The 26,371-nt window shown below is 44.1% G+C and overlaps 1 protein-coding gene across 1 annotated transcript; it reads left to right on the top strand.

Moving 5' to 3' along the window:
- The first annotated feature begins 1,916 nt into the window (after nt 1-1,916).
- Nucleotides 1,917-26,093, top strand: LOC124027004 (voltage-dependent calcium channel subunit alpha-2/delta-1-like). Its single transcript, XM_046339576.1, has 3 exons — nt 1,917-2,231; nt 24,007-24,088; nt 25,995-26,093. The coding sequence occupies exons 1-3, from the start codon at nt 2,143-2,145 to the stop codon at nt 26,076-26,078; spliced, it is 255 nt and encodes an 84-aa protein (XP_046195532.1). The 5' UTR covers nt 1,917-2,142; the 3' UTR covers nt 26,079-26,093.
- Nucleotides 26,094-26,371: the final 278 nt, after the last annotated feature.

The raw sequence follows: 26,371 nt of genomic DNA, 5'->3' as shown, positions 1-26,371 counted from the left end.
ATGATATCTTTCAAAATAGTTGTGGTAGAAAGGATTACCTACACATACTGACCAGCTCATGCTATAGACAGAAGCATGCTACATGGCAGACCAATCCGAACACATCTCTCGGCATGTCCATCCCACTCATTATCTCATCCAATCATGGTTAGCGGGAAGGTTGCTGACTTTTTCCGTGGCTAAACTAACTAGGCTCATAATTTAACAATTGTATTTACAGATGGCATACAAGTTTTTTTATTAAGGCACATGAAAGTTCACATGTTCCAGAGGGCATTTCTGCAAAAGAACACCTTTTGATAAGAAAATGTTTGTGTTCAAATGGCTCTCCTGTGAAGTAGTGACTCGTAAAATACCCCTGGTTTCCTGAAACGAGTCACAAATAACGATTGACATATTTTCATTAAAAACATTATTTTGATTCATTTGTTCATACTATTGCATCTTTCCACAAGATATAGTCTCAACACAAATCTAGGGTTGCTACCCAAGCCGGCTGGTCATTCGTTCTACCGGTTCGGTTGCAAGAGACGTGACCCAGTCATTCAGTCTTCTTGTTCTGTATCTATAGACGCGGCCCAGTCGTTCGTTCTTAATGTTCCATTGTCATACTGGCTGTCGACGTTCTTATCGTTTGCTTGCCAGCTAGACAACTACGGCTAACTTACAGTCACATCAAAAAAGTGCAGCCAGAATACCAGCAAAGTAGCTGCAATAGCATTTGTTTGAGCAGTTTCTAGAGACTTTTATTTTGATACATCCTTAACAATGAGCTAATGAGGTGCGAGTTCACCTGGCAAAGAAAATGTGCTCACTTGTCAGGATATTGTTGTTCAGAAGAGCTAGCCAACAACACAGCTAACACAATCACTTCAAACTGAAGCTGGAAAGATTGCATTTATTTGTATATATCCCAAAAAACTATGCCAGCTGATTCATGATTTCAACTGGCTGAGAAACGCCTGTCTGTCTCGTCCCAACTCCCGGCATGTTCATTACATGTTCATGACCAGTTTTAGATTGAATTTGAATATTGAAACAATGTTGCAAATGTCGGAGAGACAGACAGTAAGTATTAAACAAATCTCCGCTGTTGAAAACGAAATGCTAGTCAAAAACAAATGTGAGATAATGTCTAGATGCTTTTTATAGTGGAGATAAAGTTGATAAATTGCTTGGCTGGGCTGATGAGACAGTGGATTGCGCAGTCAGATGGAACATAGTAAATAGTAATTTTAAAGTCATAGATTTAGCAGATGGTAACTTGTGGAATAGACACCAGCTGGAATGCGGTTTTAACCAATCAGCATTAGACCCACCCGTTGTATAAAATGTATTAATGCCAGATAGATAGATAGATATATAGATAGATAGATGCAAATATAAGAGTGGTTATATATCCCCAGCCCAATTCTTCAGTTTAGCAAGCAAAGGGGCAGGGGTCAGGCTGTTAATGATCTGTTACCTTTAAAAATAACTGCTATTTGATATAGGCCATGCAGTCACAATTTTAGAACACACTTTCCTTTGTCCCGATAGCAATATCATCAATATCATACACATGTGATATAATGTACATTTAAAATAAAAGGGATGCAGTTTTTGTCTGCCAGTGAGTTTGAGTCTGACTGGCTGGTGTTGTGTGCTCGCTAGGCGGTGGCCGTTCGTTGCCCAGCCCCAGTGAGGAGTGAGTGCCTTGTATGGAGAGCAACGCGTGATGATGATCGTTCTCAGGCAAGGGGTGGGGGTAAAGTGGAGTTGGGGGCTCGGAAACCGATCCGCTCGGGAGGGCTCTCTCACACACATTTCCTACACACACTGTTCCGTGCTGACGAGCGGGGGAGATATGAGAACCGGGCGTCCTCCCTCTCCACTCTTCTAAAAACACACTGGGCGCTTCTTGTAAAGGTTACCGCCGGAGATCTGACACACACTCTTTCAAAAAGACATACAAACACAAACTCATCAGGGGGAGACGAACCAGCTGAGATTTGTTTTCAAACTGTCCCCCGATGGCTGCGTGACAGGTCCACTGAACGCGCAAGAAGACGCACACGGTTCCCGGATTTGGACTGCTTCACGCATCTCTTTCCCTGTCTTGAGTCGTTTTTTATTATCGTGTGTTGGGAACTCCGTTCAATCATGGATACCTACAGCTCCTTCACCGCTCTACTTTTACTTCTGGCTTCGTTAAATAGTGTGTCAACCGTGCAGTTCCCGTCGCCACTTCTGTAAGTAGCCTTACCAGACAGCCTGTCCTGTGATGACAGCCTGTCCTCCGATGACAGCCTGTTTGCTTTCCCAATCCTAAAGCAAAATACAATAAATTCATAAAATACATTTATGGCTATTGTGATGTAGGATAGTTTTTATTTATATTATTATAATATAATAAGTATATCATTATAATAAGCCTATTTGACCATGTTGTTATGTTTACAAATAGCCCAATAATAGCCTACAACATTTTTGGAAAAACTTGCATTGCAAACGGTTACCCATCGGTTTCTGAAAACTAACAGTCAATGGAAATGCATAACGTCTTCGAAAACTGTGACAAACTGTGTGTTTGAATTGTGCTTCTGGATCTTGCTGTATTTAGCCTGTAGTTAATAGCCGACTTAGTTTGATTAAACACACTTTACGCAATCCAAAGGTTGTGTTCGAATAACATCATAGACAATTTTAGCAAATTTGCAACTGCTAACTACTTTTAGCTACTTTGCAACTACTTAGCATGTTAGCTAACCCTTCCCCTAACTCTTTAATAACCTAACTCCTAACCTTAACCCTAACAACTAACCCATAGCCTGCTAGCTAACGTTAACCTTAGCCACCTAGCCATGTTAGCAACAATGCATTTGAATTAATAAAATAACATACTTTTTGCAAATTTGTTGCGTATTGTACGAATTGCAATATTAAATGCTCTGAGATCATGTTGAGCCATCTTCCATAGTCCAAACGCTTGTCAACCAATCAACCAGCCTTCCCGCCAACTCTGAGCCGTCCGCATGGTCCCCAAGCCAGCCTCTGTAATACCGCTAAACAGGCAAAACAAATATTACGGAGCCAGATTGACAGATGGGGGGGCACTAAGTGTGGACAATCATATTTCAGCACCCTTCTGGCAACGCCCCTGACGTATCTTCAGGTAAATCATGTCCAACTCAATGAATTGGACAACTTGAATCTTTCATCTCAGTGCAGTGACAAGGCAAAGCAATGAATGACCAAATATTCTCAGCCCCCCCCCATAGAATGCTCTACCCAATTCCATTTACATAGAATGCTCTACACACGCAATTCCATTTACACTGAAAAATCAGTACGCCAACCCTTTCATTGTCGGCATCATATTGTCAATGGCGACATGCCATGCGGAGGCATTGTGATTACTTTAGGAAGGATAGGCTTCTTTATTTCTTCCCAATATGAGTTAGGCAGTACATCCCTACCCACCCATGCCATTTTCCTTGAATACCTTGGAAAATGTAATGGTGGAACAGTGACTACTAAAAAAGTCAAAACGTAGTTATAATATAATAATATAATAATAATATGCAATTTTCATAAATATAGTTAGATCCCTGGCAAATGAACTGATCACATGTCTAGCTGCCATGCTCAGAACAGAAGACATGCCCATTCACTTTCACATGTCTAGCAGGTGCAGTGGTTCAGTAAACCAACCTGTCTATGTGTTTATTAATGCCCACACTGCTATTCTCACTAGCTGTTCTTCAAATGTAGCTAGTAATCAAATGACACCCCACTCAGCTCCGGGGCGATCTGGTTCTGCCTAACTTCAGGGGTCTGTTTAGGAGGGTGCAACGTTACAGAACGTTCAGATAGGAATGTATTGTATAGATTAGATGACCTATGTTTGTCTATCAGGTAGGTATAGGTTTGGAATCCTGTTGGTTCTATGTGTTACATTTCTATCTGCAACGTTATGACAGTTTCACCTCATCACCTCACCCCAGGTCTCATGGATGGAGGGCACAGGTGGCCAGTGGTACATTAATTGGGGAGGATGGGCTCATAACAATGGCATTCATTTAATAGCATTAATAGCGTTCCATTCACTCCATTCCATCCATTATAATGAGCCGTCATCCCCTCAGCAGCATCCTGTGAGGGAGGGTGACATCACTGCCTGAACTATGTTCTGTTCTTTTGGTCTGTTTCCCTGGAGATCAAGTGATCCATTTGGCTCTCATACTAATGGCACCGACCAGAGGATGATGTCATACTGGCAGAGTAGTCCAGCCATAGGCATTGAGGATGTATAGACACTGAGTGTTATAGAGAGAGATTTTATAGACACTGAGTGGTTGATGGTAGTCGTGGAGTTTTAAAGACTAAAAATGTTGATTGACTGACACATTATTCCCTATGAAAAAGGACTTTTAAACTGGCAATGATTGAGAAATCCAAAATTCTTTCAAATGCCTTTTGGGCTGGCCGAATGACGAGTTTCTGACGTGCACTGGCATCTAGTATTCAATTGGTTCCTTAGACGTTGAGGAAGTAGTGTGAATGATGGGATTTAAACCTGGTCTTCTACCCACCACAGGACTGTATTAACCTTGGCATAAACAGACTGGCATCCCGGTTAGCTATAATACTTGACTAAATGACTTAAATGTAATGTAATGTACAGTGGTGGTCAGTGCCGTTTAACGTGAGGGAGGACAATACATCTTTTCATAATCAAAAGGCCTTATTTCTATTACAGCATGTTGGATAACTGTCATTCATATTCCATTCACCCAGTTCAATGTAACATTGGTAGGTTTAGGCTACTACATGATACTCAAATCTTCCCTGTACCCATCATGAGGCTGCTGCAACCTAGCCTATGAATGAAAGTTTACAATGTAGGTGCACACAGGTCGAGAGAAAATGTTGAGATGACAGTGACACATTCAATACCGCCTTGTACACTCTTGCCTGCATCTAGGTGATCTAGGGTGTAATCATTAGTCCAACAGTTCCAAATGAGAGTTTCTATTGGACAAATTCAGGTATGTTATCCCGGTTTCATTTGCTTCCATTTAAGAAATATTTTTCAGCAGAATCGATGGAATGAATACACCCCTGATCACTCATAAACAGCCACGCTGTATTCATTCTAGCCTCTATATACTCTCCTACTCTCACCTTCTCCTTCGTTATTTGATCCTTTGATTTGGGTGGACAAGATGTCAGTTCATGCTGCATAAGTTCTGACAGGTTGGAGGACGTCCTCCAGATGTTGTCTTAATTACTGTGTAAGTCTATTGAAGGGGGTGAGAACCATGAGCCTCCTAGGTTTTGCATTGAAGTCAGTGTGCCAAGAGGAGGATGGAAGCTAGTTCTCCTCCGGTTACACCATTGTGCTACCCTACAGAGGATGTTGTGGCTACTGTAGACCTTCAATGCAAAACAGTGTGTTTTAATAAATTATTTGGTGACTTGTGAATATATTTAGTATAGTTTTATCCCAAAAATATACATTTTTCGATGTTTTACAATTGTTTTTTTAACGAAATTCACTGAGGAAGATGGCCCTCCCTTCCTCCTCTGAGGAGCCTCCACTGCTTGACTACCATATAAAGCTGACTGGGTTTCTCTTTTTCTCACTATTGCCGTGATCAGAGCTGCAGCAGTTGGCCGTCCTCGGGTTGGCAGTGTAACCATACTGCTCATTTTACTACTTTGACAGTGATTTTGAGTGACTATTACAATGGAGGTGTTGAATAAAAGAATGAACACACACACACACACACACACACACACACACACACACACACACACACACACACACACACACACACACACACACACACACACACACACACACACACACACACACACACACACACACACACACACACACACACACACACACACACACACACACACACACACACACACACACACACACACACACACACACACACACACACACACACACACACACACACACACACAGGCTGTTGAGAGGAGCTCTGGAAATTGTCTGAAGTGCTCCTATAGTTGTAAGACAGGGGTAAGACACAATTAACATCTTGGCTTTAGAGATTGTTCTTCTGTCTCATTCTTTATCTCTCTCTGCCTCTCTCTCTTTCTGCCTGTCTGTCTGCCTCTCTCTCTCTTTCTCCCTACCTCCCTACCTCTCTCTCTCTCTTATTTCCCTTCATCTCTCTCTCTCTCTCTCTCTCTCTCTCTCTCTCTCTCTCTCTCTCTCTCTCTCTCTCTCTCTCTCTCTCTCTCTCTCTCTCACTCACTTTTCTCCCTGCCCCTCTCTCTCTCTTTCCCCTTGCTCCTCTCTCTCTCTCATTCTGCCTGCCTGCCTCTCTCTTCTGCCTCTCTCTCTCTCTCTGCCTCTCTCTCTCTTTCTCTCTCTCTCTCTCTCTCTCTCTCTCTCTCTCTCTCTCTCTCTCTCTCTCTCTCTCTCTCTCTCTCTCTCTCTCTCTCTCTCTCTCTCTCTCTCTCACTCACTTTTCTCCCTGCCCCTCTCTCCCTTTCCCCTTGCCCCTCTCTCTCTCATTCTACCTACCTCTATCTCTCTTTTTCATGCCTCTCTCTTTCTGCCTGCCTCTCTCTTCTGCCTGCCTCTGCTCTTCTTTCTCTCTCTCTCTCTCTCTCTCTCTCTCTCTCTCCTCTCTCTGCCTCTTTCTCTCTCTCTCTCTCTCTCTCTCTCTCTCTCTCTCTCTCCTCTCTCTCTCTTTCTCTCTCTCTCTCTCTCTCTCTCTCTCTCTCTCTCTCTCTCTCTCTCCTCCTGCCTCTCTCTTTTCTACAGTCCCTGCCTCTCTCTATCCTCTCTCCTGTCTCTTTCTCCCTGCCTCTCTTTTCTCCCTACGTCTCTCCTTTTTCCCTTTCTCGCTCTCTTGCTCTTTCTCCCCGCCTCTCTTTCCCCATTCCCTGTATCTTTATTTCTCTCTGCCTCTCTTTCTTCCGGCCTCTCTCTCTCCCTGTCTCTCTCTGCCGCTCTCTCTCTCTTTCTCCTTGCCTCTATCTCTCTTCCTGCTGTTCTCTTTTTCTCCCTGCCTCTCTCCCTCTCTCTTTCTCCCTTTCCCTTTCTCGCTCTCTCGCTCTTTCCCCTTGCCTTCCTCTCTCTCTCGCTCGCTCTCTCGCTCTTTCTCCTCGCCTCTCTTTCCCCTTGCCTTCCTCTCTCTCTTGCTTTCTCCCTGCCTCTCGCTCTCTTTCTCTTGCTTTCTCTTATTGTTTCTCTCTTACTTTTCCTCTCTTTTTCATATTGCTCCCATCTCTCATCCCCTCCCTCTCCATCTTTCTATCCCTCTCTCTGTCACAGTGCGTGACTGCATCTCTGTGCTCCAGCGCTAACCTCACATGCCAGTGTCTGTCTGCCTCAGATTTTCTGCAGCCACTCTCCTCTCTCTCTTTTCTGCAGCTCTCTCTCTCTCTCTCTCTCTCTCTCTCTCTCTCTCTCTCTCTCTCTCTCTCTCTCTCTCTCTCTCTCTCTCTCTCTCTCTCTCTCTCTCCTTGAGATGGAACATGTCTCCTAGGCTGCTCCGTGGCTTCGAGGCAGATGATTAACATCATCGAATCTGAAATGCAAAGTCTGATGTCACAGATTGTGCCCCCAGAGAGGCCCAGTGCCAGCCAGTCAATCAGTCAGCCAGTCATCCAGCCAGTCAGTTATTCAGTCAGCCAGTCGGCCAGTCAGTCAGCTAGTCAGTCAGTCATCCAGTCAGCTAGTCAGTCAGCCAGCTAGTCAGTCAGTCAGTCAGTCATGCTGTCAGTCAGCTAGTCAGTCAGTCATTCAGTCAGTCAGTGAGTAAGCAAGTCATCCAGTCAGTCAGCTAGTCAGTCAGTCATCCAGTCAGTTAGTCAGTCAGCTAGTCAGTCAGTCAGTCATCCAGTCAGTCAGTCATCCTGTCAGTCAGCTAGTCAGTCAGTCATGCTGTCAGTCAGCTAATCAGTCAGTCAGTGAGTAAGCAAGTCATCCAGTCAGTCAGTTAGTCAGTCAGTCAGTCATCTAGTCAGTCATCTAGTCAGTCATCCAGTCAGTCAGTCAGTTAGTCAGTCAGTCAGTCATCTAGCCAGTCATCTAGTCAGTCATCCAGTCAGTTAGTCAGTCATTCATCCAGTCAGTTAGTCAGTTAGTCAGTCAGCTAGTCAGTCAGTAAGTCAGCTAGTCAGTCATCCAGTCAGTCAGTTAGTCATCCTGTCAGTCAGCTAGTCAGTCAGTCGATCAGTCAGCCATCCAGTCAGTCATCCAGTCAGTCATCCAGTCAGTCAGTCAGCTAGTCAGTCAGTCAGTCAGCTAGTCAGTCAGTCATTCATCCAGTCAGTCAGTCATCCATTCAGTCATCCAGTTAGTCAGCTAGTCAGTCAGTCGATCAGTCAGTCATCTAGTCAGTCAGTCAGTAATCCAGTCAGTCAGCAAGTCAGTAATTCAGCTAGTCATCCAGTCAGTCAGTCATCTTGTCAGTCAGTCATTCAGCTAGTCAGTCAGTCATTCAGGCAACTAGTTAGTTAGTCAGTCATCCAGTCAGTTATTTAACCAGTCAGTCAGCTAGTCAGTCAGTTATTTAGGCAGCCAGTCAGTCAATCAGTCAGTCATCCAGTCAGTCAGCAGGTCAGTCCATTAGCTAGTCAGTCAGCTAGTCTGTCAATCAGCCAGTTAGTCAGTCAGATAGCTAGTCAGTCAGTCAGTCATCCTGTCAGTCAGTTAGTCAGTCAGTCATCCAGTCATCCTGTCAGTCAGCTAGTCAGTCAGTCATCTAGTCAGTCAGCTAGTCAGTCAGTCAGCTAGTCTGTCAGTCAGCTAGTCAGTTAGTCAGATAGCTAGCTAGTCAGTCACTTCAGTCAGCCTGTTAGTCGTCGTCCAGTCAGTCAGTCATCTTGTCAGTCCAGCTAGTCAGTTAGTCAGTCAGTTAGTCAGTCAAACAGATAGCTAGTCAGTTAGTCAGTCATCCAGTCAGCCAGTTAGTCGTCAGTCATCCTGTCAGTCATTCAGTCAGTCAGTCATCTGTCAGTCAGCTTGCAGTCAGCTAGTCAGTCAGTCAGCTAGTCAGTCAGTCAGTCAGTCATCTAGTCAGTCAGTTAGTTCAGTCATCATGTCAGTCAGTTAGTCAGTCATCCAATCAGTCATCCAGTCAGTCAGTCATCCAGTCAGTTAGTCATCATCCTGTCAGTCAGCTAGGCAGTCAGTCAGTCAGTCATCCTGTCAGTCAGTCAGTAATCCAGTCAGTCAGCAAGTCAGAATGTCAGCTAGTCAGCCAGTCATCCAGTCAGTCAGTCAGCTAGTCAGTCAGTTGGTCAGTCATCCCAGTCAGTCAGGTAATCAATCAGTCGCTAGCCAGTCAGTCAGCTAGTCAGTCAGTCAGTCTTCTGTCAGTCATCCAGTCAGTCAGTCAGCTTGTCAGTCAGTCAGTCATCCAGTCAGTCAGTCATCCTGTCAGTCAGCTAGTCAGTCAGTCATGCTGTCAGTCAGCTAATCAGTCAGTCATTCAGTCAGTCAGTGAGTAAGCAAGTCATCCAGTCAGTCAGCTAGTCAGTCATCTAGTCAGTCGTCCAGTCAGTCAGTCAGTTAGTCAGTCAGTCAGTCAGTCATCTAGCCAGTCATCTAGTCAGTCATCCAGTCAGTTAGTCAGTCAGTCATCCAGTCAGTTAGTCAGTCAGTCAGTCATCCAGTCAGTTAGTCAGTTAGTCAGTCAGCTAGTCAGTCAGTAAGTCAGCTAGTCAATCATCCAGTCAGTCAGTCATCCAGTCAGTCAGTTAGTCATCCTGTCAGTCAGCTAGTTAGTCAGTCGATCAGTCAGCCATCCAGTCAGTCAGTCATCCAGTCAGTCAGTCATCTAGTCAGTCATCCAGTTGGTCATCTAGTTAGTCAGTCAGTCAGCTAGTCATTCAGTCAGTCAGTCAGCTAGTCAGTCAGTCATTCATCCAGTCAGTCAGTCAGTCAGTCATCCAGTCAGTCAGTTAGTCAGCTAGTCAGTCAGTCAGCAAGTCAGTAATTCAGCTAGTCATCCAGTCAGTCAGTCATCCTGTCAGTCAGTCATTCAGCTAGTCAGTCAGTCATCCAGTCAACTAGTTAGTCAGTCAGTCAATCATTCAGTCATTCCGTCAGTTATTCAGTTAGTCAGTTAGTCATGCAGTTAGTTAGTTAGTCAGTCAGTTAGTCAGTCAGTCTATCAGTTAGTCATTCAGTTAGTCAGTCAGCTAGTCATCCAGTCGGTTAGTCAGTCGTCCAGTTAGTCATCCAGTCAGTTAGTTAGTCGTCCAGTTAGTTAGTTAGTCGTCCAGTTAGTCATCCAGTCAGTTAGTTAGTCGTCCAGTTAGTCATCCAGTCAGTTAGTTAGTCATCTAGTCAGTCAGCTAGTCAGTCAGTCGATCAGTCAGTCAGTCAGTCATCTAGTCAGTCAGTCATCTAGTCAGTCAGTCATCTAGTCAGTTAGTCGATCAGTCAGTTAGTTAGTCATCCAGTTAGTCATCCAGTCAGTCAGTCAGTCATCTAGTCAGTCAGTCATCTAGTCAGTTAGTCATCCAGTCAGTTAGTTAGTCATCTAGTCAGTCAGCTAGTCAGTCAGTCGATTAGTCAGTCATCTAGTCAGTCAGTCAGTCATCCAGTTAGTCGTCCAGTCAGTTAGTTAGTCATCTAGTCAGTCAGCTAGTCAGTCAGTCGATCAGTCAGTTAGTTAGTCGTCCAGTTAGTCATCCAGTCAGTTAGTCAGTCATCTAGTCAGTCAGTCAGTCATCCAGTTAGTCATCCAGTCAGTCAGTTAGTCAACCTGTCAGTCAGCTAGTCAGTCAGTCAGTCATCTAGTCAGTCAGTCAGTAATCCAGTCAGTCAGCAAGTCAGTAATTCAGCTAGTCATCCAGTTAGTTAGTCAGTCAGTTAGTCATCCAGTTAGTTAGTCAGTCAGTCATTCAGTTAGTCATCTAGTTAGTCAGTCATTCAGTTAGTCAGTCAGTTAGTCATCCAGTCAGTTAGTCAGTCAGTCATCTAGTCAGTCAGTCATTCAGTTAGTCATCCAGTCAGTTTGTCATCCAGTCAGTCAGTCAGTCAGTCAGTCAGTCAGTCAGTCAGTCAGTCAGTCAGTCAGTCAGTTTGTCATCCAGTCAGTTAGTCAGTCAGTCATTCAGTTAGTCAGTCAGCTAGTCATCCAGTCAGTTAGTCAGCCATTCAGTTAGCCATCCAGTTAGTCATCCAATCAGTCAGCTGGTCAGTCAGTTATTCAGTTAATCATCTAGTTAGTCATTCAGTTAGTCAGTCAGCTAGTCGTCCAGTCAGTTAGATAGCCAGTCATTCAGTTAGTCATTCTGTCAGTTAGTCAGTCAGTCATTCAGCTAGTCATCCAGTCAGTTAGTCAGTCAGTCAGTTAGTCATCCAGTCAATCATCCAGTTAGTCATCCAGTCATTCAGTTAGTCATCCAGTCAGTTAGTCATCCAGTCAGTTAGTCATCCAGTCAGTTAGTCAGTTAGTCATCCAGTCAGTTAGTCAGTTAGTCATCCAGTCAGTTAGTCATCCAGTCAGTTAGTCAGTTAGTCATCCAGTCAGTTAGTCATCCAGTCGTTAGTCATCCAGTTGGTCAGTCAGTTAGTCATCCAGTCAGTTAGTCAGTCAGTTAGTCATCCAGTCAGTTAGTCAGTCGTTAGTCATCCAGTCAGTTAGTCAGTCAGTTAGTCATCCAGTCAGTTAGTCAGTCAGTTGGTCAGTTAGTCAGTCAGTTAGTCAGTTAGTCATCCAGTCAGTTAACGTCATCCAGTCAGTTAGTCAGTTATATTAGTCATTCAGTTAGTCATCCAGTCAGTTAGTCAGTCAGTCAGTTAGTCATCCAGTCAGTTAGTCACAGTCAGTCATTCAGTTAGTCATCCAGTCATTCAGTTAGTCATCCAGTCAGTTAGTCAGTCAGTTAGTCATCCAGTCAGTTAGTCAGTCAGTCATTTAGTTAGTAAACCAGTCAGTCAGTCAGTCAGTCAGTCAGTCAGTCAGTCAGTCAGTCAGTCAGTCAGTCAGTCAGTTAGTAAACATCATAATGTAGTTATTTATCAATACATATGTTTAAATGCATGTATAAGGCCTTTGAGTGACTTGGTTACATGATTACGAAATGTATTTTCTACAAAATACATGATTAGAAAATATATTTGCTACAAAATACACAAATGAATGATGAATGAATTATTTACAAACCGGTTGTTCATGAGTAATGAGCTATTAAATAATGCTTTATAAGCATTTTATTGACCCCCGTTTAAATAAAGCTTCACCCTATCTATATATAAATGGTATTTTGGCCTGATGGGTGCATGTCATGTTATCTGGTTACAGTCAAGCCTGTGATCGCATTCGTCTTGCTTTTGACTCAGGCTCTGCCCTCTCTCTCCCCTTTCCTCTCCCACTCTCCCCTCATCTCTCTCCCTCCATCTCTCTCCCTCTCCCCTCATCCTTCTCTCCTCTCCTCCGTGTCCCACTCTCTCTCTCCTCCCCCCATCCTCCCCTTCTCTCCTTTCTCCTCCGGTGTCCCACTCTCCTCCCTTCATCTCTCTCCACTCTCCTTCATCTCTCCCTCCACCTCTCCTCCCCCCCCCCCCTCTCCTTCTCTCCTCTCCTCCGTGTCCCACTCTCTCTCCTCCCCTCTCCTCCATTTCCATGGTTCCCATCACCCTCCTCGCCGGGTTTCTCTCTCAGTTTTAAAGCATAATTAGATTTCATGCTCAACCAGCTAAATAGATATGCCTTTTCGTTCCCAACCCTGTCTCCACTGATCTGCTGGCATAATGTGAATGCAGCTCCACCCACACTCTCTGCACTCACAGAGGCAACGGTTAATAAAGAGTTAAAGAAGCTGTCTGTGTCGTGCATATGGACTAGGAACACAATGGTGTTTGTCGACGGTGTATTCAGAGGCTGAGTTGTTGACTAGGAGGTTCCACTGACTCAGTGGGTTGGAGTGTGGCGCATCTAACACCATGGTTGTGGGTTAATATCCCATGGGTTTTCTTATTCTGCCTAAATATTTTAACTTTCAACTGTCAGAGGTAAAAGAGTCTGACTTAGGACCATATTAACTAGGTGTTATATTTTTTTGAAAGGTGTTTGAAGCCAACTCGGGTTGTATGTCTGTGTATGACTCCGCTCCCCATCAGAGAGCTGGTGTTAGCAGGCATATTTCAGGAGAATGCCCACCGCCCATCTGCGTAAGCTGCTAAAGCTATATCTGTTACCCAGCTACCCAGACACCCAGGGCTGCACGGTCTGGGCCCACAGCAAACTCTGCTGCACTCTCTCTCTTTGATCTCTCTCTCTCTCTCTGATCTCTCCGTCTCTGCTATCTCTCTTGTTCTCTCTTTTCCTCTCTCTGCTCTCACTCCCCCTCTCTCTCTGTCTCTCTGCTCTATCTCTCTGTCTCTTGCTCTGCTCTCACTCTCCTCTCCCCCTCTCTCTCTCTCTCTCTAGGCTATATTTGATCTCTCTAGCCTCTAGGTAGGGTGAGTGTCCTGACTCTGACTCAGACCTGTGGGTTGTACTGGTCTGGGATATCTTTGTACCGCGCTAACTCGTTCCCCCATACCCCATAATTCTCCCCCACGTTCCACCACTGAAGGCTTGGGGGATCCACACTTTATGTGCAGCCTCCTGTTTGTTTGTTTTAATGTCTGTGTCTCCTCCACCCCTCCTCCGGTTCAGGCCTCTGGGAAGAATGAAATACTACTTTGCCTGGCCTGATGATGTGTACACTGGGAAGACTGGAAGTAGAAGTAATCACTCCAGCGAGCATGCTAACGCTAAACTAACCCTAGGCTACGTCGTCCCCTGCCACCTGTGGCACATGGTACTTCCCAGAATGTTCCATTGCGTTCCGAGACGTTGCCCAGCAGACGTTGGGAATGGGAATGGTTAACAGCTGTTTGGACCGATGCCCTGTCCACCACAGGAACCCTGTGTGTGTGTGTGTGTGTGTGTGTGTGTGTGTGTGTGTGTGTGTGTGTGTGTGTGTGTGTGTGTGTGTGTGTGTGTGTGTGTGTGTGTGTGTGTGTGTGTGTGTGTGTGTGTGTGTGTGTGTGTGTGTGTCAGAATCCTTGTATTGCAGTATAGTGAGATATAGTAAAGGTATTTGTTCGTGTATGATCGTCATTTTGTGATGTCATGGAGATTCCACTGTAGGGGAAATGAACATGCATGGACAACAGTGGACATTCTCTCCTCTCCTCATATACTCTCTGTTGTTATTTATACCATAAGTACCCATTGGAGTGCAACAAGCACGGTTGCCATGGGTTCCCACATAACCAGCCACCTCAGATCAAAGCAGGGTTCCGTGTTCCGGTACTCTGACTTCTTTAACAGGAAAAAATGATGGTGGGAGAAGAGGAAAGAGAGAAGAACATCAATAATCTCTGCCCAGGATAATGAGAACGGAAGACAGCTAGCTACAAAGCCTACAATTACTGTGTGATTGATCTCAATAAATAAGGAGGATATTATCCTTTATCTGCCTGTTTGCCTCTCAGGGAGGGGGAGGGAGGGAGGGAGGAGGGAGGGAGGGAGGGGAGGGAGGGAGGGAGGGGAGGGAGGAGGGAGGGAGGGAGGGAGGGAGGGAGGGAGGGAGGCGAAGGGGAAAGTGATAGAGAGCAAAGGAGATGGTTTAAAGTGAAACAGACTGAAGGAGAGAGAGAGGTTAGAGGTCAAATGAGAAAGAGGGAGAGGAGGAGAAAGCAAGGGGAGCAAAGGAGAGATAAAGAGTGATAGAAAAAGCAAGGAGAGATGAAGCAACAGAGAAAAGAGAGAGAGCAAGGTAAACAGTGAGGAAAAAGATACCAAAGAGAGAGAGAGACTGTTTGTCTTCGCCATTGTTCTGTCAGGTTGGTTATTAAAGCCTGCTGCTCCACAGTACCAGCTTTTATTTGGTATCTGATGGCTAAATTATAGCCTCTCTCTCCCTCTCTCTCGCACTCTCCCGCCTCCTCACACCTATATCACTGGTATATCCCTCTAAGAGTAGATCAGAAGGAAAAATCACCACTAATAAGGGGTTGAGGACAGAGACTAACTCAGTGTATGAGACCGATAAATAACTCATGTTATATTAATTTTTTTTTTTTTTAAACACCCCCGTTCCAGTCTGCATCTGTCTGTCAGGTAGTTACTGCCTGCTGCTGTGCTTCTTCTCCTGACAGTTTGACAGTATTTAGAGATTTGGCAGGGTTCATGACAAAGTGTGAGTGTCAAAACAGCCTCTGTGTTAACAGCAGAGAGGAATGAAGAGGAGAGAGTGGTGGAAAGGAGAGACTCAAAGTGGTATTTAGTCTAACTGGCTGCTGTGCAGGTGTGTGTCGCTACAATTAGCATAAATCCTGGGTGCATGCTGAATTTTGGTTAGCCTTCTCTGTTGGGGACCGTTAAGTCGCTGTGTATGTCCTCGTGTCTCATCTCCTCCCTTTCATTGAAAAATTACTGGTCACCGGTAGTTAGGTCACTGATTATCTCAGTTACATGTGAGATGTAACTGCTAATCCTAGGTTTGTGTCCTGTCCAGAAACACATCCTACCCCTAGATCTGATTATGTGAAAAGATTGGATAGGTGTGAGCGATATGGCAAAATCTACACCCAGCCTATCAGGGATAAGATGAAACTACTACCATACCTATCCAAATCTTTCAGATCTACATTAAGTACTGCGGGGATGGGGCCTGTTTCAGGGTTGTTTCAGGATGGGGCCTTGACCTCTTTGTCGATCTGTTTCTACTCTATGATAGTGCTCAGGAATGATGGGGCTTTTGACTTTGCAATGGATGGAGCTCTCTACTGGCTAGTGGTGTTTACATGGTGTCAGGTTCTGCCCTCTGATACAAACAGAAGTAACACAAGTAAACTAATATAAAAACAGTACAGCTGTGGAGTCCAAACATTACATTGGACATGTTAGGCTTGACTGAATGCTGCCTCTGTTGGAAGCCACTTCAGAGTTTTTATACAAATGAAATGGCTTGTGGCTGTGTGGTTACTCTGGGTCATTGTAACTGTTATAGGCTACCTGTGTACTAATTGAGAACTGTTTCCTTGGCAATGAGGAGAAGTGTGAGGATCACTACTGAAAGGTTGAAATGAGAGGTGAGACTGCAGATGTCTTAATTGCCTTTAGATCCAAACCTGAATAAATGCCTAACTTGACATAGAAACGAAACAGTATCTGACGACAATGGCACAACACTTCTGAAAGAAAGTCTCCTTGAAGAGTAGAATACTTTCTGCTGTTTTAAATGGGTTCTGTAGAAGCGAGTCTTGGGCTCTTTCACACTGGGAATCTGTTCTTCCTTGTCTGCAATGATTGGAGAAGACTTCACAGGTGGAAACCATGGTGGGCTCATCATCAGGCTGATTTCACCTGGTCAGTTCATTCAGATCAGAGCAATGAAGCAGAGGAAAGAAGAGCAGGTGGAAATGAAAACATGGAGAAAAAGTGGTCATGAATAAGGCCTATGGAGGGCATGTACGGTGGCTGTGGAGAATAGGTTTTAGAAAAGAGAGAGAGGGTTGGAATACAATTCTTTATTGGTATAGGTGAAGGAAGTCATTTTAAGTTCAGAGGAATCCTTCAAGGGAGACTTTCCAGACAAAACTCAGGGATCTTTTGTGAGAAAGATGTTAGGGTGGACAACCTCATCTTTACTGCCTGCTTACCAGCTCCAGCCGAACAGCGACATGTGCCAGTTAGCATATTGTACAATGCCTTTACAACTAAGAGAAATAAAACAAAACTTTTCTAATCAAAACATATTTACAGTAGCCTAGCATACTTTGCATGAAGCAAACACACTCTATTAGGCACCAGAAAATGCCTCATAAGTTCATTTATAAGGCCTTATGATACATTAGTGCATTGTAACACTAATTGAAGTGTGTATCAGAATACACGTGACATTTTGGATGGTCTTCTTTCTTTTTCATGTATTTTCTATTTTTTTGTTGAAGGGCCCGACAGTAAAGACATGTCATTTAACGGTAAGAAATGTATCACCTTTTACCTTCGGTATGAACACGACCAGTCATGATGTCTTCATCTTATTGTCAAGCAAATCACTTGAAAACGTAGGCTACCTGCGCATGTTGGTCAACTCCACAATAAATCCTGCATCCAAACAGTGCACTGTGCAATGGCACCATTAATCAATGGAAATACCTTTTTGTCAGCAAGGTAGGAAGAAACATAGTTGAGACACCTGAAACGTTGTTGAAATATGGGACTGTCAAGTGCAGCCAAATGAGGGGGGAAATAGTTTAAACCATGACACAGAGTTGGGGCTGTTGGTTTCTTTTGGAATATGCTTTTATTTTTTGATTTACCACTGTAGCAGTACAAATGGAATTTTAAACATCTACACTCTTAGAAAAAAAGGGTTCTTAAAGTTTTTTTTGACTGTCCCCACAGGGAGAACCCTTCTTGGTTTCTTTGTAGAACCCTTTCGGGTTCCATGTAGAACCTCTTTGACAGCCGAAGAACCCTTTAAGGTTCTAGATAGCACTTTTCTTTCTAAGAGTGTAGGAGAATGGTTCAATTACCTTCTGGTGTGTATTCTAAATGGTTATCTGGATATTGGAAAGTAACCATTGCTTCAGTTAGTAGCTACATAAAGCCGGGTGAAATGGCTGCTTCATTTTGAAAAAGAAGCTGGGTGAAATGGAGAGGAGAGAACAGAAATGGCCTCAGTAGTCAGCAACCCGAGGGCTAATCCAGCCAGAGGTCAGACAATGATGCTCAGTCTGAGTCAGACAATCTATTCTGGGCTTTCCACTCTTCTGTAACGGGCTCTGGGATTGGACACTCCACTCTGTGTTGTGCGTGGTTATTGGCTAAACACGTTATTCTTGGGCAACTTGTTCACTATGGCCCTTGAGCAAGGCACTTAACTTTAATTGGCTCCAGGGGCGCTGTACTACTATGGCTGACCCTGTAAAACAGCACAGTTCACAGCTACTAAGTGATAATAATGATATAGCATGCAGAACATATATTTGTTTTATTGTCTGCTAGTGCTATACTGTAACATATGATGTTGTGTTTCCAAGTCTTTCAGAGAGGTGGCCTGGTTGAGGATAGTACTGTTAAATACTATGTTTCTAGGGCACTTGGGGTCAGATCCTACTCTAACACTCAAGGAACAGTCAGGGAACGCTCTGGGAACTCTCTGAACTCTCAGGGAACACTCAGGGAACAGTCAGGGAACGTTCGGGGACCTCTCGGAACTCTCGGGGAACACTCAGGGAAACATTTGTCCTATTTTATGCTTCATCACACCCCCAATATAGCACTTCAGTTGATGAGTTACTATACATAATACAGACCCTCCACACGCGTGCGCTCGCTCTCGTGCACAGAGATTAGGCTAAGAGGGGCACCTTACCCCTTCACCTTTGAACCCCATTATGTCCTCTGAAGGCCCCAGTGCTCTGGTTTCAATGTTTTCCGATACACACAGGTGACAGCTGGTCTGGGGAGGCGTCTTCTGTTACAGAGAGAGAAAAATATTTGTCTAATCACCAGCTACTGTACAAGGTTAATAGGTTAAATATATAGAGGACTAATTCTGTGAGGCTAAGATTGAATCAAAAGATTAACTAAAAGATCCTCAATAAGTTGTGTAGTGGGAATCAATGAACTCTCTGAACAATTTAAATATCTTTATCTAATCACCTGTATGTAGGTGGGGTGTATTTGGATGGCTTACTGATATTGTGAAAATGAATAAAAACACCTATATCATATGTCTTTGATAAAATAACTGAGTGCCATACTGCACGTACAGGTCACGTCTTAACGGATTCACAGTAACCATCTGTCCTATACAAATTTATTCCCATGTAGTCATATTTAAAAAATCACCACCTCTCCATTTGGAATTCACAGACACGCATTTAAATTGAAATGTCTCAAGCAAGAAACCTTGTGGGAGGTCCATGTCATTTATTTTAAAGTGGAGGCTTTCCCTCTGCATATCAGATTATATATTCATCCAAAATAAAAACCAGTCTTCTCTCTCCTCAGGCGACCTCCGGCAGTGTACCCATGTTGATCTGCGCTCTGCTCTCTCCACGGAGCAAAACAAACCCAAACATTACATTGTGCAAGAGGAGGATGGCAAGAAAGAGAAAATGAAAAAGCGACGCCACGTTTTCTAAATGTGCACAGTCTGTTGTGTAAGTGGGGGATGTTAAGAACACAAGCAGCAAGACAGCGAGAGAAAAGGCTCAGGGTTATGGGTCTCTCTCTTTACACTTGGCTGAGTTTCAGCAAGGATCCACTCAGTCCCAGCCCCGGAGTGCAACTGGCTGTATTGCTGCTCGGCTCTCTCTCTGGCTCACCAGCCATTTTAGGTTTTCCTGCTCAAGCCCACCCCCTCTCTCTGTTTCCCTTCGCTAGGAGAGGAGAGGGAGAAATGAGAGGGGAGGGGGTAGGGCGATGTTATCTCATTTTTCCATGACCTGCTCCAAGTTTCCATCCTCTCAGAGGGCTTTGTTGAGCTCTTTAAGTGTTGAAACCTCTTTTTTAGACATTACTTCATGGTTTGTCATTGAGAGAAAAGCATTGCTTTTCCTCCTTTGTGGTAACATCACACTTTTTACATTATGTGTTGAGGTAGAGCTTGTCTTTTTAAACAATACAAGAACCCTTATTTGTTTAGAGACAAATAATAATGCTTTTCTTGTCCTTGACTTCAGATGAAACAAGCTTTTTCGCAATGCTTTTATCATAGTTGTTAGTTCACTGTGTACCAATAGTAATGTGGTGTCATTTTTTAACCAACAGGCTACAGGATCTTTAGTCAGAAACGGTGGCCCTCCATGGGACAAGGTTTATTGTTGCTCCCCTCTCCTCATTACCGGCTGCCTCTCCTGTTTCAAACAAGTTATGGGGCTGAAACACACACACACACAGAACAAATTGGCTGTAGGCTGTACCGTCTGTCTGTAGTTATTATACAGTATTGGATACTGTAAGAACTAATCATTGTTTAATCGTGAAGCAGGGTTGGCTTTTGGCCATTTATTAAGTGCCTTCCACCTGTTGTTGGTTACCTGAGGGAACACGGCATAAAAGTTGAACATGGTCAGTATTCAGAGAAGGATTCAAATATTGGCCCATATGTTCAGTCAGAGCCTCATCATAGAGAATACATGGTCTATTCATGTTTTCTCTGCATCTCCTGTAAAAAAATGCTATTCTGGCGCAGTGGCAACACATTTACATTTTTAACAGACCTATTGCCGAGGGCACCTGTTGCATCTGCCTAGGCTGTTGGATAGGACCATGGGATTTACATTCAGGCTCTACCTGTTGCACATAGCAGATAAAAGCTGACTCTGCAGGCTAGACCTTACTGTGACCCTCAGGAAGCTATTCCTGCTGTGAGCTAAGGGCTTGGAGCAGCGGTGTGTCAGTGGTGCTGACTCAGTGGTGCTGGCCTCAGTGGTGCTGGCTCAGTGGTGCTGGCTCAGTGGTGCTGGCTCAGTGGTGCTGGCTCAGTGGTGCTGGCTCAGTGGTGCTGACTCAGTGGTGATGGCTCAAGGGTGTGTCATGCACTAATATCTTCATGGAGGGGTTAGGATGAAAGCATTGTTAGCGTGTGTGAGTATGTGTGTGTGAGTGTGAATATGCGCAGCCGTGTGTGTGTGTGTGTGTGTGTGTGTGTGTGTGTGTGTGTGTGTGTGTGTGTGTGTGTGTGTGTGTGTGTGTGTGTGTGTGTGTGTGTGTGTTGTGTGTGTGTGTGTGTGTGTGTGTGTGTGTGTGTGTGTGTGTGTGTGTGTGTGAGATCAGAAATGTGCTGATAGTACTCCAGCCTTGCCCCCCATACAGCTGCTTCTCTGAGCTGTATATACTTTGAAGAATATCAATTATAAAATATATTTTGATTTGTTTTACACTTTTTGGTTTAGAACATGATTCCATATGTGTTATTTCATTGTTTTGATGTCTTCACTGTTATTCTACAATGTTGAATATAGTAAAAATAACGAAAATCCCTGGAATGAGTAGGTGTGTCCAAACATTTGACTGGTTGTGCGTTTTGTACGAGCCCTAGTCACATTGCAGTGTGGGTTATTAGACAGGATAACATGACACGCATCAAAGTCAGGGCGAATGCACTTCTGTATAGTGGAATGGGTTAAAACATACCCTGGGGGAAAATAGTTTCATTTCCTTATGACCCCCAGTCATGCATTTTAATGGTTATTGACAAGGATTTTTAACACGTTTCTGTGTGTTGGTAGAGGGGGCAAGTTGCGTGCCTGCCTGCATGTTTTTATTCATGTGTGTGTGTGTGTGTGTGTGTGTGTGTGTGTGTGTGTGTGTGTGTGTGTGTGTGTGTGTGTGTGTGTGTGTGTGTGTGTGTGTGAGTGTGTGTGTGTGTGTGTGTGTGTGTGTGTGTGTGTGTGTGTGTGTGTGTGTGTGTGTGTTTCTCTCCTAGAAGATGAGCCTGTACCACGTCTCACTTGTCAAGTAATAAGATTCATCTAGGTGTTTGACACTTCTGATGAGTTCATGGATATGAATTCATACTTCCTCCCTAACTATGTTGAGTGTTCATGTACTGCTATGGTGTCCTTCAAACCAGGGATGAGTCTCAAATGGCACCCTATTCTCTATATATAAGGAATAGGGTGCGATTTTTGGACACAGCACGTCTCCTCTGGGTCTGCATTTAGGTGTTTCAAGTAGATGTATTTACCTGCTGTTTGGAAATTTGCACACTCAATCACTGTGTTTACCTGTGGATGGACCATTCACCCACTTCTAGACTATTCCCTACTGCTAGTGTAATGAATGAGCCAATGCAGTCCACAATCCCCACGTCAACAATGCGTCAATTTCATCGCTATTGTATGTGACCAGATTCGTGTTCAATAGGGCACGCTGTAGCAAAACATTTTCAACAGAGGACAAAAATGTGTTCAAAATGGCAGCTATGCTGGTTATTCAATGTGTCTCAATCCATTTATTTATAACACATTTGGTCTTATGGTTACATATGGACCTTTTCTCCTCAGAACAATGAAGGAACCACTCACTCTCACTGTGAACTTGACACACTTTCAGTGTTTACTTAATCCATATTGTATACACCGTTGAGCCTATTAACTATTGTTCAGTTTCTGGATAGGGTACAGACAGTTTATTGAGGCAGATCAAATCAAATCAAATGTATTTCTATAGCCCTTCTTAAATCAGCTGATATATCAAGTGCTGTACAGAAACCCAGCCTAAAACCCCAAACAGCAAGCAATGCAGGTGTAGAAGCACAGTGGCTAGGAAAAATTCCCTAGAAAGGCCAAAACCTAGGAAGAAACCTAGAGAGGAACCAGGCCATGAGGTGGCCAGTCCTCTTCTGGCTGTGTCGGGTGGAGATTATAACAGAACATGGCCAAAATGTTCAAATGTTCATTAATGACAAGCATGGTCAAATAATAGTAATCACAGTGAACAGGTCAGGGTTCCATTGCTGCAGGCAGATTAGCCAGGTGAAGCAGCAGCACAGCCAGGTGGACTGGGGACAACAAGGAGTCATCATAGCATGTAGTCCTGAGGCATGGTCCTAGGGCTCAGGTCTCGAGAGAGAGAAAGAGAGAATTAGAGAGAGCATACTTAAATTCACACTGGACACCGGATAAGACAGGAGAAATACTCAGATATAACAGACTGACCCGAGCCCCGACACATAAACTACTGCAGCATAAATACTGGAGGCTGAGACAGGAGGGGTCAGGAGACACTGTGGCCCCGTCCGATGATACCCCCGGACAGGGCCAAGAGGCAGGCTATAACCCCACCCACTTTGCTAAAGCACAGCCCCCACACCACTAGAGGGATATCTTCCACCAGCAACTTACCATCCTGAGACAAGGTCAATATAGCCCACAAAGATCTCCGCCGGCACAACCCAAGGGGTTGCGCCAACCCAGACAGGAAGACCACGTCAGTGACTCAGCCTACTCAAGTGACGCACTCCTCCTAGGGACGGCATGGAAAGAGCACCAGTAAGCCAATGACTCAGCCCCTGTAATGGGGTTAGAGGCAGAGAATCCCAGTGGAGAGGGAACCGGCCAGGCAGTTAAATATTGTTCTGTTTCTGTATAGGGTACAGACCGTTTATTGAGCCAGTTAACTAGTGTTCCGTTTCTGTATAGGGTACATTACATTTACATTTACATTTAAGTCATTTAGCAGACGCTCTTATCCAGAGCGACTTACAAATACAGTTTATTGAGCCAGTTAACTAGTGTTCCGTTCCGTTTCTGACAGTTTATTGAGCCAAGTAACTAGTGTTCCGGTAAGGGTAACTAATTTCTCCCTCTACTATCCCTGTATACATGACCTAATATCTCACCCCTGTCCTTGTTACTCACCCACTGACAACCATGAATATATCCTCTACTCTCTCTATATCTATATATACTCTAATGCACAGTTAATGGGAGTCAAAACACATATACTCAGGAGTAAACATGACTATTTTATAGACCACTGAATTGATTAACCTGCATGGCGAGATATGTTTTTGCATAAAGTGATAGTCAGCAGTACTGTTACTGCCTGACTCAACTGCTCTGTTAATGTGTGGTCATGTAGTATCTACTGCAAGGTGATTGGCGAATCCAAGTAAGTCAAGATTATTTATGCAGTGGTGAACATTCACAGCTTTGCAGATGGAAATGTAACATAGAGCTAACTTGATTCCTTATTCTGCTTGACAGACATGTATTTCTATTGATCGTTCTGCACCTTCAGGGTCTTATTTATTATTGCACACTGAAGCAAACTGTTTTGCAACAGAAAAACAAAAACGTTTCTTACTGAACAGTAAAGTATTTCCCTCCCTGTTTCAGTCCATTGTCTTTTGTTTGGTACCAATGATCCTGAAAACAGCAGTTCAGAGATATCAATGTGATTGGATAAGTAAAACCATTTCATCATCGGATTCGATGAGTTACAGGAAGTAAATGAATTTGAATGATTTTGATTGGTGCTTTCATTGTTTCCTCAGGATAAAGGAATGGGTGGAGCAGATGCAACAGGAGCTGGTCACACTGACGGACACAGCCAGCGGAGTGCAGAACCTCATACAGGTGGGACACACAGGAACACCTTGTAAACATAGGAACACAGACGTGCACAAACGTGCATATACCACAACACCACACTCCTCTCAAACGCACAGGAAGCTTGCAACCCCATAGTCACACATCCACAACTCTGATTTCAACAATCAATATACACACGCGCACACACATATACGCGCACACACACACACACACACACACACACACACACACACACACACACACACACACACACACGTGCACACACACATGCGCACACATACTCCTGACCTCTCCTGTTTGATGTGTGTCACATCCAATACAATGATGGTTGTCACAACAGATCTGGACTTTACAAAGTGCCATCTCATTAGTGATATGGGGACATCTGCTTACAGTATTCTGCTAGGGAATGTCCACACTCAAGGACTATCAGTGTCAACTCCAAACACCACATCCCTATCCACTTCCCTAACAAGCTTACATGATATGGACAGTGAGGAGGAGCTGTTACTCTGGCTGCATCCCAAATGGCACCCTATTCCCTATGCAGGGGCTCTGGTCATAAGTAGTGCACTATATGGGAATAGGGTGCCTTTGGGACACATCCCTTGTGTTGATTGCTATAACCCTATGACAACTCTCCTCCTCTTGCCGAGCCAGGCCTGATATGGAGCCTCTGTAATTATGTCTCGTTTAAATGTCACATGCACAAGTACAGTGAAAATGTCTTTCTTGCAAACCTATAGCCCAACAATGCAATAATCAATAACAATGTATAACCAGAAAACAAAAAAAGAAGAAATAATTAAGAAATATGAAATGCACAATAATCATCACAGTAATTGTCGATCGATTTCAGATTCCTTTTGGATGACATTTTTCAGACACACACGCACACAATGCATGACGTCCCAGGGACAACACACAGGCATGATTTCCCTTGAGCAACACAGTATTCTCAGGAACATACCCTTAACAGACACCATATCAGGGCTGCCTCTTGCCCTGCTTGTCATCACAGACATTTAGAAGAAAAAAGAAAAGCAGACATCTTTACCATGACGGTGTTATACCACGTTTGGAGCTAATTTCCTGTCGCAGGCATCATTTGATGCTCATGGGGTGAGGGAAAATAGCTAGACTTTTATGACCTAATCTTGACCCTATAGCATATATATAGATAGAGAGTGGGATAACATCAATGGTCAACTGTACATTCCTTTGTCCTGTTGCAGTAGAATAAATGTAGGTTTCCTTCATTGAGACCTCTGGCAGCATGGCTGCTTTGTTTACTACACAGGGAGGATTGTGTTTGCTTGTAAGCAGAAAGAGCATGTGGAGAATAACCATCAGTATCATTACTCATGGACAAGCAGAAACACATAGCACAGCCCCACAGAGGTTAGCTAAGTAAACACACACTTCGATACACAGACTTAGACACACACACACGCGCGTGCCCGCACACACATTCACACACTACAAGCCTGTGGTTTTAATGTCGGACCTAGAAAGCCCCTCTGGCTGCTGTATAATTGGCTGTTTGGCATTTCTGTTTTTTTATTGTTTAATTCCTCTTTCTGAAACATATTCCATATTCAGTAAATGGTGTTTGTCGTTGTGCTCCAATGTGGCATAATGTTGCTTGATTTACACTGGCTTTGTACACACAGTGGTGACATCAGGATTTGACACATTTGACACATCTGACACATATTTACATACATTTGGATTATTGTGTTCATTGTCCCTGCAAATAAATGTAATCAAGTACATTTATTGTGACTATCCTCATAGGTACAATTCTAAGATACACCATGTCAATATTTTATCAAAGTATCACTCTCTCCTGTGTCACCTTTGACCCTTGTTTCTCTCTTCTTGATTGCTTCACTGTCACCTTTGACGCTCTATCTCCTGATTGGTGCAGATCTTCCAGAGCCACAGGAAGTACTTCAGTGTGGGGTCCAACGATGCCAGCCAGCTGGTGGCTAATGCAGCAGGGGAACATTGAGAATCTCCTGGCCAACCGTTCTCGTGCTCTCAAGGTGAGTACCAGTTCATAGCAGTCCATACACACACACACACACGCACGCACGCACGCACGCACGCACGCACGCACGCAGGCACGCACGCACGCACACACACAGATGCAGACAAAGTCACACACACACACACACACACACACACACACACACACACACACACACACACACACACACACACACACACACACACACACACACACACACACACACACACACACACACACACACACACACACACACACACACACACACACACACA

The sequence above is a fragment of the Oncorhynchus gorbuscha genome, unplaced genomic scaffold, assembly GCF_021184085.1.
Source record: "Oncorhynchus gorbuscha isolate QuinsamMale2020 ecotype Even-year unplaced genomic scaffold, OgorEven_v1.0 Un_scaffold_2879, whole genome shotgun sequence".
Classification (NCBI taxonomy): Eukaryota; Metazoa; Chordata; class Actinopteri; order Salmoniformes; family Salmonidae; genus Oncorhynchus; species Oncorhynchus gorbuscha.
The sequence above is the reverse complement of the archived record's forward strand: the minus strand, read 5'-3'. Positions and strand labels throughout refer to the sequence as shown.